The sequence below is a fragment of the Copadichromis virginalis genome, linkage group LG20 (genome assembly GCF_057382275.1).
Source record: "Copadichromis virginalis isolate Kocher_CV1m ecotype Utaka linkage group LG20, C_Virginalis_male_GT1.1, whole genome shotgun sequence".
Taxonomy (NCBI): Eukaryota; Metazoa; Chordata; class Actinopteri; order Cichliformes; family Cichlidae; genus Copadichromis; species Copadichromis virginalis.
This window is the reverse complement of record NC_140637.1, coordinates 17118017-17134269: the sequence shown is the minus strand read 5'-3', so window position 1 is coordinate 17134269 and position 16253 is coordinate 17118017. Positions and strand designations below refer to the sequence as shown.

At 41.3% G+C, this 16253-nt stretch overlaps 1 protein-coding gene across 1 annotated transcript; it reads left to right on the top strand.

Moving 5' to 3' along the window:
- Window positions 1-1660: 1660 nt before the first annotated feature.
- Window positions 1661-16236, top strand: LOC146684545 (proteasomal ubiquitin receptor ADRM1-like). The gene is made up of 10 exons (XM_085442921.1): window positions 1661-1881; window positions 4926-5183; window positions 5265-5381; window positions 6324-6447; window positions 6549-6635; window positions 6733-6835; window positions 8357-8598; window positions 9847-10004; window positions 10356-10458; window positions 15890-16236. Exons 1-10 carry the CDS (start codon window positions 1678-1680, stop codon window positions 15991-15993), a joined length of 1500 nt encoding a protein of 499 aa, XP_085299047.1. The 5' UTR covers window positions 1661-1677; the 3' UTR covers window positions 15994-16236.
- Window positions 16237-16253: the final 17 nt, after the last annotated feature.

Genomic DNA, 16253 nt, shown 5'->3' with positions numbered 1-16253 from the left:
AATAATGCAAGGAGCAGAGGCTGGGAAGGTAGATGAGTTTAAGTGCCTAGCTTAACCATCCAAAGTAACACAGTACATGAACGGTGAAGAAATTAGTGCAGGGAGGGTGGAGCACATGGTTTGTGACAGAAGGATAGCGTGAAAGGGAAGGTTTACAAGATGGTAGTGATGAAAGACAGGAGGCAGACCTGAAGAGATTAGGATTTGCACTGAGAGAGTGGACAGGATTAGAAATGAGAACATCAGAGAGACAGTTCAGGTCGAGCAGTTTGGAGACAAAGTTAGAGATGGTTTGGACATGTGCAGAGGAGGGATGGTGGGTATACTAAAGAAAGAATGCTGAATATGGAGCTGGTAGACAGGAAGACCTCAGAGAAGATTAATGGATGTAGTGAAGGAGGATTTCAGAGGGTTGATGCAACATGGGAGGACGCTACAAATAAGGTGAGATGGAGGCAGATGATCCGCTCTGGCAACCCGTAAAGGGAGCAGCTGAAAGAAGAAGAAAACATTTAATTCCGAGCCTCTGAGACCTCTGGGCTGTGTTTAAAAATGTCAAATTCCTAGACAGATGAGTCAATACATTTGTTAAACCCACCATTTATTGTAGTGCTGTGCAGCGCCCAAAAATGTGAATCTTTAAGTATGTAGAGACAAAACAAAACAGTTTTACACATTTATTGCATCATGAAAACTAAAATGTGTAGCACACCAGCTTTATTAAACAATAACGCACACGGTGGGGCTGCTCACCTGTATCGCTGGGCACATAGGAGCCCAGTGATACAGGCTCCTATGTGCTGCGTGTAATATTAAAGCAATGAAATGCAAAGGTGATTATTCTTAAGTGGTTCAAAACTTTGCAGCTAATTTCCGTTTTATCCTGGCCCATATTTACTTTTCTGGCTTCTTGCTTTTAGCCCATTAATGTGAAGAAAGTGGGCGAAGGTTCAAGTAAAGTGTGAGTTCACTTGCTTCTTAATCCTATGCCTAAAATGAATAGAAAGCTATTTATTTTTCTATTTCAGGCAAAGGCAAAGATGGTGTGTGTCAAAACCGAGCTGCAGCTGAACTTGTTGCCTTCATATTAACCATAATTACAGATGTGCAAGAAGACTATCACGTAAGACCATAATTACAGCCTTCAGCTTCCTTTCATCCTCTCAAGATTTACTCAGAGGCAGTTGGCAAAGTTGCATCCAATAATATTATTGTCATCCACTTGCTAAATGCCAAACCTGAAGCCTGAATTTTATTTTAAAGCTGGATATATCAGAGTTTCTGACCTCCCAGCTCTAGTTTAATGGGATCTGCGCACCTTGGGTTCACTATAGGCAGAAGTGGAAGTTATGGCATGGAGCCCTAATCACTCAAAATACTTTCCTTTAATAGTCAAAGGAGCTTGCAAAGAAAAGCGTCTGGACTTCTTTAAGTTACTTGAAGACGTTTCACCTCTCATCCGAGAAGCTTCTTCAGTTCTAAGGTCAAATGGTGGAGAGTCCCAGATATAAACCTAGTGGGAGTGTCCCACTACGATGGCCTGGATGACTGAGAACCTTCACAGACATATTTTCCTTTAATACATTTTTCCTGCTTTCAGAGTGACTTTATTCCACAAGATCTTTGTCGATTCATCAGACTGTAACTGGAAAATGTTTTGCTGAGCTCAGTAAACGTATGAAAATCTCCAAACCTGCAGGTTTGATACGTAAAACGAGTGGCTCGTGTTATCTCTACCAAACATGCGCAGCGGATTTAAAGTCCACCTTATTGACACATGATTCCACCAATCACAGCGAAGCACCGGCACCGCTCAGCCAATCAAAGTTGCCGACGCCGAGCCCGACCTTTCTGCGGCCGAACGATATTTCAGAGAGAAGCGTGAGTAAAAACATCTTATTTCTTTACATGTAAATGTTTGAATTTGGTAACGTGGACTACGGGAACAGGTTTATTTTCACTGTGTGTGAATTTAGAGCCACAGCCCGGGCTCGACCTCACGTAGCTTAGGACGGGCTGTGGGATGCAGAGTCATCTGTGAGGGGCTGGAGGCTGCTCCTGTCCCTGTTGTTATTATGGAAGCAGTGGTTTAACTCCAGCTACATTATCAAATATGCATCTAAACCACAGTCTTAGTTAGATTTACAGTGATCACGATGATGTAGCAGAGCTGTGTTAATCCTTAATGCTTCTAACACAATGACACGTTTACATTAAATTGGCTGTTAGGCTTCAAAAATCCAAGTGCAGACCAGAATGAAGGTCTGCGATGATTGTAAATGCTGGGTAATACTAGTCTTCATCGTGGTTACACAGCGTTTCATCCAATGCATGAGCAGGGTGTGTGTTATAAAGCTGCAATGATTATACTTCAGAACAAATCCCACAAATGGATTTAGCTTTCAGGTATTGTCTCAGTCAGAACTATCAAACATTTACCTGCTCTAAAATGTGAGAATTTATGCTGATAATATATTGCCGAGAATATTTTATAATTTCAAGGACTCTAGGTAAGGAGAAAAAATATCCTACCTGATGGAAATCAGAATAAGGACAGAAAATTGACTGAAAAGGTTGCCAATCAAAAAAATGAGAGAGGTGTGTTTGTAGGAATAAAGGTGAGACTTTCAGACTATGTAAGCTGTCAAGCATGGTGGTGGTAGCATCGTGCCCTGCAGCTTTTGTGCAGTCAGTTCGCCACACAAAGTGGATGGAACAATGAAGAAGTAGGACTATCTCCAAACCTCACTTTGGTGTAGACTGATCTGTAGCGCCTACCAGAGTGGGGAGGTTGGAAGAGGTCATCAGACTCATGACCATCGTGTCATCGCAAATAGGGCTGGGCCATATTATACCGTTCACGGTAATACCGGTATAATGTTAGGCAACGATAGGAAAATGAAATATCGCGATAGAATGGGAGTAAAACGCGCATGCGCAGTGCCTTTGTTTTCATACGCACATGGCCGATTGTTGAGGAACCAGAATTGGTTTGTAAAAATGGTGCAACTTCCATGATGTGGAACTGGTTTGGTGTTTGTCCGTCAGATACACAACAAAGCACATTTTTTTGCAGAACATGCAAGCGGCCGTTGTTATTGTCGTATTTGTCGGACTAAGATGCTCTTAAATCTGGGAGTAATCTGGGTCCTAAACTCAGTACACTTCAGGTCAAACAACACTGCAGCATCACTGAGCGTTAAAAACTGTCTAAATTCTTTCATCTTTAATAAAACGATCAGCATTGCTGCTTTACCAGGTGTAACTATGAAGTTTAACTTCCAGGCATCCATGAAAACAAAAGTTATTACATTTAACGGAGTTAGAAGTTAGCAGGAAGCTAGCGGAAGTTAGCTCGCTAGTTTCGCTAGTTACCTAAGCATGATATAGCATGTTCTGACTGAGAGATTTCTGAAAAAATTCAAACGTACAGCTCTGCTATCACTTCCAACATAAATGAAGACAGGAAACTAAACAGCAGTGACGTTTGTAGGGTTACTGAAGTTGGGCTAGCTGGTATATAATGATGTGCTACGTGATCGCTAGCGACACAGCTATGTTAGCATAACATAACAGTGAAGCTGGAGGACGAACACTAACACTTTTCCACTTATAAAAGTTAACGTGAAGGTTCCTCATGGTTAGAGACAAATGCAATCGCATGTCCGGATGCTGTAAACGGACCAAACTTCAGTCAGGAGAACAACTGAGATAATCCATCCACAATACGAGGTTAGTCATTAATATACTGCAACAACATGGGAATAGAGCAGCTGCCAGAGAATTCAACATTAATGAATCAATGGTACAGAAGTGGAGGGAGCAAGAAGAATGAGTTTAATAAAGTTTGATTTATCTGACTGCTTTGTTTCGCTTAATGTGCCTTATAATCCCGTCCGAAAAATGCGTACTGCACACTGCAGTTTAATGTTGCAAAGCACCTCTTTTTAACTTCAGTGGATATTATACATGGTTATGCTCAGGATATGTCAGCCCATTTCTACTGGAAATGCCTTTGGGTTAAACTTTCAGCAAGGAATTTGCATTTGCACTGATACATTTTTATAAAGCTTTAGTGTACATAAAAACCAGCTTCTTGTTTACGTGAAAATAAATGGAAGGTTGTCTTTTTGCGCTAGTAATGTTGTGGAGTTGTATTTTGTCTCGCATCAATTATATCGTCAGTTATATCGTTATCGCAAATTTTCAAATATATATCGTGATAAATATTTTTGGCCATATCACCCTGCTCTAATCGCAAACATCACAATCTGCAGACAGCCCTTCTGAGGTGCTGTCATTTGTGAACAGGGAGAAGAGTGCTTAGAGGGTTCAAAGTAAATAGAGCTGCTCCTTGCATATAAAAGCCTCTCATAAAAGGAACGAGTGTGAAGTTTGGTGTCATTTTCATTTTATGATGGACAGATCAGAACTAATATTTTTAGTGCGATGCTAGAAAACAGAGATTGAAGCTGCTTTCCCTTCTGCTGTGCTTGAATGTGAAGCTTCACTTAAAGTACAAACAAAGTTTATAGAGACTTCTTGTTGTAGCGTGGGTAAGAAGATGGAGTTAGATGGTCGGTGACCAGACCTCGTCGATACAGAGAGGCTGGGTGTGCTGTGCAACGTGATGCATCGCCTCAATGTTCATGATAAACAGAGAAGGTTGAGTTTAGTTTGAATGCAAAGTCACAAAATAGCTAATCAAAAGGATGAAATATAAAAAAACCAAATGAGAAAAAACAAATATATTATGTAATCTGTACTGCTGTGATCATCTTATCTGCTGCAGACAAACAGATGTTACAAAGAAAGGATCATAGAGTCATAAAATCTGAGAAGATTATTATTTGACTCATTATAAGCACAGAGAATAAGATTGTGGACCATAACATAATTACATGTTATTTTATTCTAATATTTAGGTCACTAAAGCAGCTGTAAACCAGTCAGTGCTTATCACCGTCATCATCATGGCCTCTGGAGCGTTGTTCCCCAGCATGGTGTCTGGGTCCCGCGGCTCCTCCAGTAAGTACCTGGTGGAGTTTCGTGCCGGTAAGATGACCATGAAGGGCAGCACGGTGACGCCTGACAAGCGTAAAGGTCAGGTCTACATCCAACAGACGGACGACTCCCTCATCCATTTCTGCTGGAAGGATCGGACCACCGGGAACGTGGACGATGTAGGTAACGCCATCCAGATGAGGTTAACTGGTGTTTGAATTTCTTAATATCACAGCAGTCATTTCCATTTGCCAATTTAGGACCTGATCATCTTTCCTGATGACTGCGAGTTCAAACGGGTGAATCAGTGCACTACCGGACGAGTCTATGTGCTGAAATTCAAAGCTGGCTCCAAAAGACTCTTCTTCTGGATGCAGGTATGCAGCTGCTCCAGACTCGTCTGTTTACTAATCCTTTGTTTCCCAGCATGTTTTCTCTTTTTATTCAAGCTAAATATAATTATTTCTTACCGAAAGGTTACTGACTTTTCTCCTGAATCTTTCACTAAATTGAAGAAGATTCAGGAGAATCATCTCATGACATCCCAGTTCACTTCAAACCAAGCAGACAAAAACTGGTTCATCTGTTGTGCTGTCCATATAACTGGCCCCTGGGTCATTACATGGAAAATCAGTTCAATTGTCAATTTTTAAAATTCTGTTTTATTTATTTAGGGCCAAATCACAACAACAACCAACAATCAGCAACAGTTGCCTCAACACCCTTTATATTGTCTGGATCCTACAATAATACAGAGAAAACCCCAACAATCAGCCTTCTGCCATGAGCGTTTGAGGGTGAGGGGAGGAAGGCAGGACAAAGACAGGCTGTGGAAGAGAGGCAGAGATTAATGATAACTAACGATTAAATGCAGAGAGGTGTAAAACACACAGTGAGTGAAAAAGAAAGATTTGAAAATCAGATTTGACTGATTTTTACACATAAGAATCCACCTCGTTTCTGTCACCTTCCTTTCACGTAAGCCGATAACAAATCTTCCTGCTTCTGGTTCAGATCCAGCACTCTTTGGTAGTAGGCCAAGTTTCCCTTGGAAGGGATTTTCAGTTTCCAGCGTGAGCAATATTCCCATTCAAGCTGAAGTCATAGGACAGGTAGCTTTCTGTTGACTGCTTAAACAGACCCGGATGCCTTTGGCAGACGTTTAGAGGAAATGAGAGGATACAAAGGATAAAAACGAAGCAAAAAAACAACATTCATGATCTTTTGTTTTTGTGTATTGCAATAATAAGGCTTGTTCTGCTTTACACCTCAAAATGTTAATGTTCAGTAACCCTGGCATTTTGTTTTTCTGATCTCAGGAGCCAAAGACTGACAAGGATGACGAGTACTGCCGCAAAGTGAACGAGTATCTTAACAACCCGCCCATGCCCGGTGCTCTCAGCAGCGGCGGCAGCGGAGGACACGATCTGTCTGCGCTCGGAGGTAACAAACACGCTGTGTCGTAGTTTAAACCTGTCGTGGGTAAGAAGCTGAACTGTCTCACCTTCATGGGTGTCACCTGTCTTCTCTGCTTGCATGTAAAGGTGAGGGTGGCCTGCAGAGCCTTCTGGGTAACATGAGCCACAACCAGCTGATGCAGCTTATTGGACCAACTGGACTGGGAGGGATTGGTGAGTACCTTCATGACTGAGTCCACAAGCTAACAGCGTGAAAACATCTCATTAACAATATCGGTGAGATGTTGAGCTCTGTTTGTGTGATTGACAGGTGGTCTCGGGACACTGGCTGGTCCAGGCTTGGCCAACCTTCTTGGAAGTAGCAGCAGCAGCAGCAGCAGCAGCGTTCCTGCAGCCAGCAACTCCTCCACAAGGTGTCTTATTTACATTTCTGTTAAATATATTGAAGGATTCCAGAATATTTTTGAGGTGGAAAACAAGATAAAATGAGAAGTTCCAATAAAAGGGAAGCTATGAAAGAGAAGGTTTTAGCATCAGTACAGCAGAGCTCAAATGTTAACTATAACCTTAAAAATAACAGTTTAGCCATGAACTGTATATAAAAGATGGACATAGATATGGAGCTGTCACCCAATGATTAGCAAGTTCCCCTTTTGAATCCTTAAGATGAGCAATTTTGACTTTTCTGACACTGAGATTAAAATCACTAAGGTCAGAGGTAAAGTGAGGAGTCTTTTTTTTTTTATATACTTCAACGCTAAGTCGCCACCTGCTGGTCATGAAAAAGAATGCATGTTTACTTTTGCTTTGCAACCTGAAAGCTAAATCCTTCTTTGAGTTCAGTTTGTAATGAGTCATGAGTTTTCTTCCAGAGAAGCTCTGAGCTCCAACTGATATGATTATTTCCAAAATCCCAAAAAGTTGATTCTGTTCATCTGGATGTAGCTTTTTCAATGGGAGAAATGTTTCATCACTCATCCAGTTGACTTCTTCAGTCTCTGCTGACTGCAGGTTTTCCCAGCCTTATAAAACAGTACCTTTGCATAATGACTGAAACTAGCACCACTGGTGAACAACAGGCTGTGAGGTCAGTTCCTTGATCATTAATATGCAAATTGTCATGACCATTGATCAACAACCACTGATAAGTAAGAAAATAAGTAAGTAAAATGTATTTATATAGCACTTTTCAAAAATAAAAATCACAAAGTGCTTTACAATAAAAGACCATTGATCAAAATCAAATCCAAGGACGTACCACAATTCACGGATCACATTAGCTCAGTGGACCAACACATCAAGTTCACCAGGGAGGATATAAAAAATGGCAGGTTAGCCTTCTTATACTGAGATTTCCATCAGTAATCGGGGACATTTAAAAGTTGATGTGTACCGTAAACCAACACAGATGGATCAGTATTTAAGGTTTGACTCTCATCAGCCACTGGAGCACAAACTGGGTGTCATCAGGATGCTTCAACATAGAGCGAACACCATCCCCGCAGACAGAGCGGCCAGGGAAGCAGAAGAACGTCACATCAAGAAGGCCCTGAGTACATGTGGTTATCCCAGCTGGACGTTTGTCAAAGCTGAGAAGGCGCATAAAGAAAGCTCCAGCCGATCCAGGAAATAAGGACTGCTACCGAAGCGAAAACCCTTAGTGATCTCTTATGTGTCAGGAGTATCGGAACATTTGAGACACATTTTCTCTAAACATAGCATCTCTGTGGCTTTCAAACCCCAAAACACGCTGCGCCAAAAATTGGTCCACCCCAAAGATCGGGTCCCCCGACACAAACAGAGTAATGTAGTGTACGCTGTTAAGGGCCAGGAGGATTGCCATGATTTATAAATCAGGGAAACCAAACAACCTCTGGTGAAGGGTTAGGGGTTGTGATTTTACATAATGTTTTGCTAAACATTTCCATCCACAGTCCGTCCACAGCCGTCACCCCAACCTCTACCTCCGCTGCTAGTCGGCTCGGCTCCTCCCAGGTTCCCACCACTCCCATCACTCCCTCTGCCACCTCAGCGGCCTCCCCAACAGCCACCACCCCCTCCACCCCTGCTGTGTCCTCCGTGGCGGCAGCAGCAGCCAACCCCACGCAGCCCATCCAGCTGAGAGACCTGCAGAGCATCCTGGCCACCATGAACGTACCTGCCAGCAGCCAGGGAGGTGAGGATTTGATGGAAGCTTCAGGAAAATTGAACTTTGTTCTCCTAAAAACTGAGATTTGTTTTTGGTTTTTTTTGGTTTTAAATCTGAAAGTAAATGAATAATTAGACCTAATTAGTGAAATCTTCACTAATTAAGCGCCAAATAATTAAGACTGTGATCACAACAGTGTCGCTAATTCTGCGTAATTTTTGCATTATAATTCAGTTTGCTGCAGGAGCACGAATCCCCTGAAAATTCTGCAGGCTGTCGCTGTTTTGATTAAATTTCATTGTGCTGCGCTACATTAGGCACAGCTTCCTGCTGATGTGCTGACAGATTAATATACAAAAAGTAAGATGGCAGAGGAAGAAAAGGGCCAAAGACAGTGTGTGATATTGAATTAAGTTTTATAAGAAAAATTGCACAATATGCCCTCATTAGACATTTTATTAGATACAAATTGCTAGCACCAGATTGGGGCTGGAAACATTCCTTAGAGGTCTGGTCCATATTGACCTGATAGCATCACCTATTGGGCCTTTAGAAGCTGGGTGCACTGTGGTTCTGGTCAGTGCAATGCTTAGATAGGCTGTGGGGGTTAAATGGTTATTAGTTGGTGAATGAACCAACAGAGGTTCTCTCAGATGAAGACTTCCTAACTTACTGTTTGATTCACTCCCAGCACATCAGCATCCAGGCCTTAAACCTGTATTCTTGTGGACTTCATAAGGACAGTAAAGCAGAATATACTTTAGGGATCAGTCAGATCCACCCTCAGAGATAACGTCAAAACCTGACTCGACATACAGGTGATCTCACAGCCACCACTAAACATCTCAGACGAAGATTTTATCTGACTTTGTAACTGAGGAACACAAAGAAGTAAAAGTAGTCACGACCTGAAGCACAGCCTGCTTTATCTTCCCTTTTAACTTTAATTTCAATCATAATTTTACTAAATTAACAATAGTGACTGAGATCATAAAGCCCTTTGAGAGCTCCATTGTTTGACCGTTTAAGCTCCAATAATAAAGATTTTCTATGGCGCTATGGCACAGATGACTGAATTATTACCCTTAAGTCAGAAAGAAACCTCATGATCTAAAGCAGCAATAATCTCACTGAGGCTCAGAATTACAGATTACAGATTCACTTGCATCTAACTGTGCTTGAAAAAAGTGATTTTTGTGTCTCGTATGTTTGAAATATGAATGATAATGTTGTTGTTTGCATTAACCAGTCAGTGTGGGTCTTTGTTGCCCGCAGTGGACCTCGCGAGCGTCCTGACGCCTGAGATCATGGCTCCCATCTTGGCCAATCCTGAGGTTCAGCAGAGGTTGATGCCCTATCTGCCCTCCGGAGAGTCCCTGCCTCAGAGCTCAGAGGAGCTGCAAAACACGCTGAGCTCACCTCAGTTTCAGCAGGTGGATGTCCTGTATAGTTGTTTTTTTTTAAACAGAGAGGAACTGACTGTTCCCTTCAAAGTGATACAGTTTCCTCATTTGTCATTTAAAACTGCTGTAGCTTTGTTCTTCTTTTATTATAGTGTTTGGTTTATGCTGTGTCATATTATATCCACATTTGTTGCACCTGTAGCAGTTTCAGGCTGATAAATGCACACATTTTCCTACTAAACCTAAATATTTTATTATCCTTGATTTCAGAAATTTCATCTGAACTGAGATACGGTGTGTTTGAGAGGATCCGGGTTGTTGGCATTTAGCATCTTGTAGTGGCATTTGTCCTTATTGTTGGTATTTATGGTCTCTCTGCAGGCTATGAGCATGTTCAGCAGCGCGCTGGCGTCCGGGCAGCTGGGGCCTCTAATGAACCAGTTTGGCTTGCCTGCAGAGGCCGTCGACGCTGCTAACAAAGGAGGTCAGTGTTGACTCATGTCGCGCAGAGACGCTGTACCTGATTGTTTCAGCTCTGCAAAACTTAAAGGTCAACAGCAACATTACGTTTTGTCAGCCGTGAAATGTAAGAAACATTTAATAATGTGCAGCAAGTGAGACGATTTTTAAAGCGCACTAACACTGAAAAGTTTGCAGAACGGCATGCAGCTGTCCTAGCGGACGCTCCAAACCTGTTTCAGTCCACACAGACTCGCACGTTGCGATGTTAAAACGTGACAGCATAAAAATCATGCTTACTGCTGTTTGTGGCCTCGATTGTTTTCACATCGACAAATACTGACATCTACAGTGGTGTGCAAAAGTTTGGGCACCCCTGATAATTTTCATGATTTTCCTTCATAAATCATTGGTTGTTTGGATCAGCAATTTCATTTAAATATATCATATAGCAGATGAACACAATGGTATTTGAGAAGTGAAATGAAGTTTATAGGATTTACAGAAAGTGTGCAATAGTAACTTAAACTAAATTAGGCAGGTACATAAATTTGGGCACCCCAACAGAAAATTACATCAACATTTAGTTGACATTTAGCCTCCAAACACTTCTGATCGCTTCCAATGAGAGTCTGGATTCTGGGTGAAGGGATTTTGGACCTTTCGTCTTTACAAAACATCTCCAGTTCAGTCAGGTTTGATGGTTTCTGAGCATGGACAGCCTGCTTTAAGTCACACCATAGATTTTCAATAATATTCAGGTCTGAGGACTGAGATGGCCATTCCAGAACGTTGTACTTGTTCCTCTGCATGAATGCCTTAGTGGATTTTGAGCAGTGTTTAGGGTCATGTTGAAATATCCAGCCCTTCAACTTCAACTTTGTCACTGATTCTTGAACATTGTTCTCAAGAATCTGCTGATATTGATTGGAATCCATGCAACCCTCAACTTTACCAAGATTCCCAGTACCTGCACTGGCCACACAGCCCCACAGCATGATGGAACCGCCACCAAATTTTACTGTGGGTAGCAAGTCTTTCTCTTGGAATGCTGTGGTCTTTTTCCACCATGCATACCGCCTCTTGTTATGCCCAAATAACTCAGTTTTAGTTTCATCAGTCCACAGCACCTTATTCCAAAATGAAGCTGGCTTGTCCAAATGTGCTTAATCATACCTCAAGCGACTCTGTTTGTGGCATGTGCGCAGAAAAGGCTTCCTCTGCATCACTCTCCCGTACAGCATCTCCTTGTGCAAACTGCGCTGAATAGTTGAACGATGCATAGTGACACCATCTGCAGCAAGATAATGTTGCAGGTCTTTGGAGCTGGTGTGTGGGTTGACTATGACTGTTCTCGCCATCCTTCATCTCTGCTTATGTAAGATTTTCCTTGACCTGTCACTTTCGGCCTTAACTAGAACTGTCCCTGTGGTCTTCCATTTCCTCACTGTGTTCCTCACAATGGAAACTGACAGCTGAAATCTCCAAGATAGCTTTTTGGATCCTTCCCCTAAACCATGATGTTGAACAATCTTAGTTTTCAGGTCATTTGAGAGTTGTTTTGAGGCTCCCATGTAGCCACTCTCGAGAGAAGATGCAAAGAGGAGAAAAACTTGCAATTGGCCGCCCTAAATCCAGTCATTTGTCATGACTGGATTTACCTGTGTATGTATGTTAAGGGTCAATGAGCTTACCAAATAAATTCTATGTTTCAATAATTATTGCTAAAGGTATTCAAATGAATAAAACAACAAGGGTGCCCAAATTTATGTACCTGCCTAATTTAGTTTAAGTAACTATTGCACACTTTCTGTAAATCCTATAAACTTCATTTCACTTCTCAAATTTCATTGTGTTCATCTGCTATATGATATATTTAAATGAAATTGCTGATCCAAACAACCAATGATTTATGAAGGAAAAACATGAAAATTATCAGGGGTGCCCAAACTTTTGCATACCACTGTATCTGCTGTGCGACAGAGCCCGTCCAATAAGCTTGTGCTTAGTTTTTTTTATTTACAAGTCAGGTCAAAGTTTATTTCTACAGCACATCTAAAACAAGCTCAGCTCACCAACGTGCTACACGGACGTTAAAAAAGCCATTAGAAGCTATTCTAATGGACGCAAATCTACATGTTTTATTGATATACTGAGAGGTTCAAACTTGACATTAAGGGTACTGGGGAGCTTATCAAATGCTGTCTTTGTGGGAGGAAGACCGTGTTTTAAAGTGAATTAGTGACTGAGCAGGTTCTGTTGCATCGTTCGCTTTGGAGCTTGGCTCTGTGAATGTCTAAGAGCAGTAGGTTTGTAATGTAGCATCAGGGCTCTGGGAGGATTTTAGGGCTGCTCAAGAGGGTGGCGCCAAACCAGTGAGACTCTTAAAACAAGTAATAAAAATTTAAACCAGCCTTGAGGCTTAGGAGACCACCTTCTCTACAAAATATGGTCACCTCTAAATGTGAGGAATCAACGTTGAGTGGAGGGCGGCCAGGATACTAACACTTATGCTTCAAAAGTGAAGTCCAGAAGTTTTCTTTATGGGTTTTAGTATATCGTTAAAAACATTTTTTTTTCAGTTTCTTCTTCTTAGGCTGAGTTTAGTTTTCCATGCCGGTGGGCACACACGCAGAAGTGTGTGTGTATATGTGTGTGTGTGTATATATATATATATATATATATATATATATATATATATATTAGGGGTGCAACGATATTCGTATCGATATTGAACCGTTCGATACAGTGCTTTCGGTTCGGTACGCATATGTATCGGACAATACAAAATTTTTAATTTATTTTATCAACTTTCCTTCTGACGATGCTGTCTGTGTTGAGCGCTCAGTGGATCTGTGTTCGACTACTCCGCCTAGGCTCGACAGTGCAGCCTAGGCGGAGTAGTCGAACCCAGATTCACTGAGCGCTCAACACAGACAGCATCGTCAGAAGGAAGAGCGCAGGGCATTCAGATCTGGCGTTTGGAATTATTTTGGTTTTCATGTGAGGTATGACCCTGAAGGTAAGCGAGTCATGGACTAAAGTAAAACAGTATGTTTGCCATGCAATGCTCAATTACATGGGTGGGAGCTAGTGTGTTAGCGCAGTTAGCTCGTTAACATGTTGGCCATCTAGCCCCATGCACGGGGCGATCGGCGGTAGCTCCTTAACGGAGATTTGCCGTGTTGTGGCGTTAAGGTCATTTCAACGAGATTAACCTGAAAGCACTAGTGGGAACACAACGAATATGACTCCACATTTACACCGACATCATCCTAGTGCAAAGACAAGTTGAAGCAGAAAAAAAACAAGCAAGCATGCTACTAACTTTAGCCGAGTCATTTAGACAGCTGTTAGCACATGATTCTCCTTATGTGTTTAATATGCTGCTGAGAATATAGCCCAGAAGAAGCGGATAGTATAGCTTTTATTTTGGAAAGAGCCATTTCTCTGTAATAAACTCTCTTTTCCAAAGATGAGTGATTCCTCAATCAGATACAGGGCTCGCAATATCGCTAGCCCGACGTCCCGGGGCTAGCGATCTTTTCAGTCGGGCTACCAAAATCTATCTCTTCCCTGCCCGTCGGGCTATTGTAGGAAAAATATATGTCAATGCTTTTGCATTCTTTCAGAAATGTAGCTGGGTAATTATGTCATTGGCATCGGTGAGCCACTGTCAATATGTGACATATTGAAATCGCGTTTGAATTTGCGCTTGTTTTTTTGCTTTCACTTTGCAATCGTGCGAACTGTGTATAGAGAGCGACAGCACTGATCTGTGAGTGATGATAATTTGTGCACCAATTCCTCTGACATCGTCTTATTAATTGTTAGCTTACTATGCAAACATGACAAGTGAAATCTCCCGCAGCTTACACATGTGAGAGGTTGATCGCGCAGAGAATCGCTGAGCTTATGTGAGTGAGCGTGTAAAAGCATTTCAGTTCTGCTGAGCCAAATAAGACAGGTCAGGGTGAAGAAGTGACAGCCAAAGAAAAGCTTACCACAAAACGGAGAAGTTATGACAAATCAGACTATAAGGCAAAAAGAAAGTGCAGCTTTATGGTTTTATGGACAAAATAATTTCTGTGGCTGCAATATGACGAGCTAAATAACCAGGGCTGCACATAAGTGGTCCGCAGGTGCACATTCGCTGTCAAAATAAAAAACACGCACAAGGGTTAGGGTTAAATTTAAAAACTGTACTTTTGAGTTAAAATATATATTTATAATTTTAATAAATGACAAATTAAAAAGGCATGAACATTTTTTTTGTATCGAAAAAATATCGAACCGTGACACCAAAGTATCGAACCGAACCGTGAATTTTGTGTATCGTTGCACCCCTAAAATATATATATATATATCTGCCTGAATGACAGACGCATAGTTGGTCCATTTATGTGTCGCAACAAATCAGAGGGCACGCTGACGTCCGCGCGGGGCCTCCTGCTCGCCCTGTAATGATGAAATGTGCGTCACTCAGCCTCAATAGAAACTGCCACATTCCTGCAAGGCCTAAATTGTAATACTGGAATGAAAGATGAAAGCCTTTCTGTGCAGGAGCGTGCCAGAAAAAATCTCTCTCATGCGTATGATTTAATGAAGCTGCCTGCTGAGCAGCATGTACTTCGCTGTGCACCTCCAGCTTCTGTTCGTACACAGTGTCGTATGAAATCTGACGTTTCCTTTGTGTTGAGTCCCCACATGGAACAGTCGCAAATTGTTGGAACAAGAATGCTTCAATTCTGTTTTATTTAAGTCTGATTTAATCCTGCTTTAATCAGTTCAGCAGCTGTGCTAATGTGATTGATCATTTGAAAAACTTTAACAATCAGCCTTTGATCAACAAAGAAACACAAAGGAGCTGAAACTGGGCCTTAGTACACCAAGGCAAATATTACATTAGCAATAATCCATGAATAGCTGTAGGTTTTATCTCTGTTTTAGATCAACTTCATGTGATTTTATTTTTAATAAAAAGTTTCGTTTTAAGTTTAGACCAAACTTTGACAGCTTAATTATGCTACTTTATATATTCTTAACAACATTTCACCTGGGTTGATGTTAGTCGACAGACTTTGGAGTTTGTGATTTTTTTTTTTACACTTAAATATTTGATTGAATAAAAGCAGTTTAATTATATTTTAATAACACTGTACTTGTTTTAAATCCTTAACGCCACAATATTAAAATGCTTTGACACTAACGTTGCAGTAAGAACCAGCGATAGATTAATTTTGTAGTAAACAAATAAAATTATGTTTGCATCTGTGTGAAGTTTTGAAACAAAACGTGTTAAATGCTAACAGAAATAATTTTCTGTCCAGGTAAAATTTGAAATGTAGTAATTGTTTTAACTTTAGTGGAGAAAAGCTCTTTAAACTGTGGATGAGAAATTGCTTCCAGGTTAACTTCAGCTCCAGCTTTGAATTCTGCTCCTTTATTCTTTCCAGATGTGGAGGCTTTTGCTAAAGCCATGGAGACGGAGACAAAGTCTGATCAAGATGGCGACTCCAAAGACAAGAAAGACGACGATGAAGACATGAGTCTGGACTGAGCGCTCTTTTAAGAAATATTATTATTTAATGTATTTATTTTGCTGCTTAGCTGCCGTTTTATTCCCGCCACACCTCAAGGGTAAAGATTGTGGTTGATGTAGTGGAAAGTGTGACTCCCAGCTGATAGTGCTGTGTTGAATTAATATCTACTGATGTAACTGGGTGAACATGTACTCCACCTGCATGTCAGCTACTAGCCTATCCTGTCCAAACATGAGGGAACAGTAAAAATAATAGAAACACTTGTTAGTGTCTGACT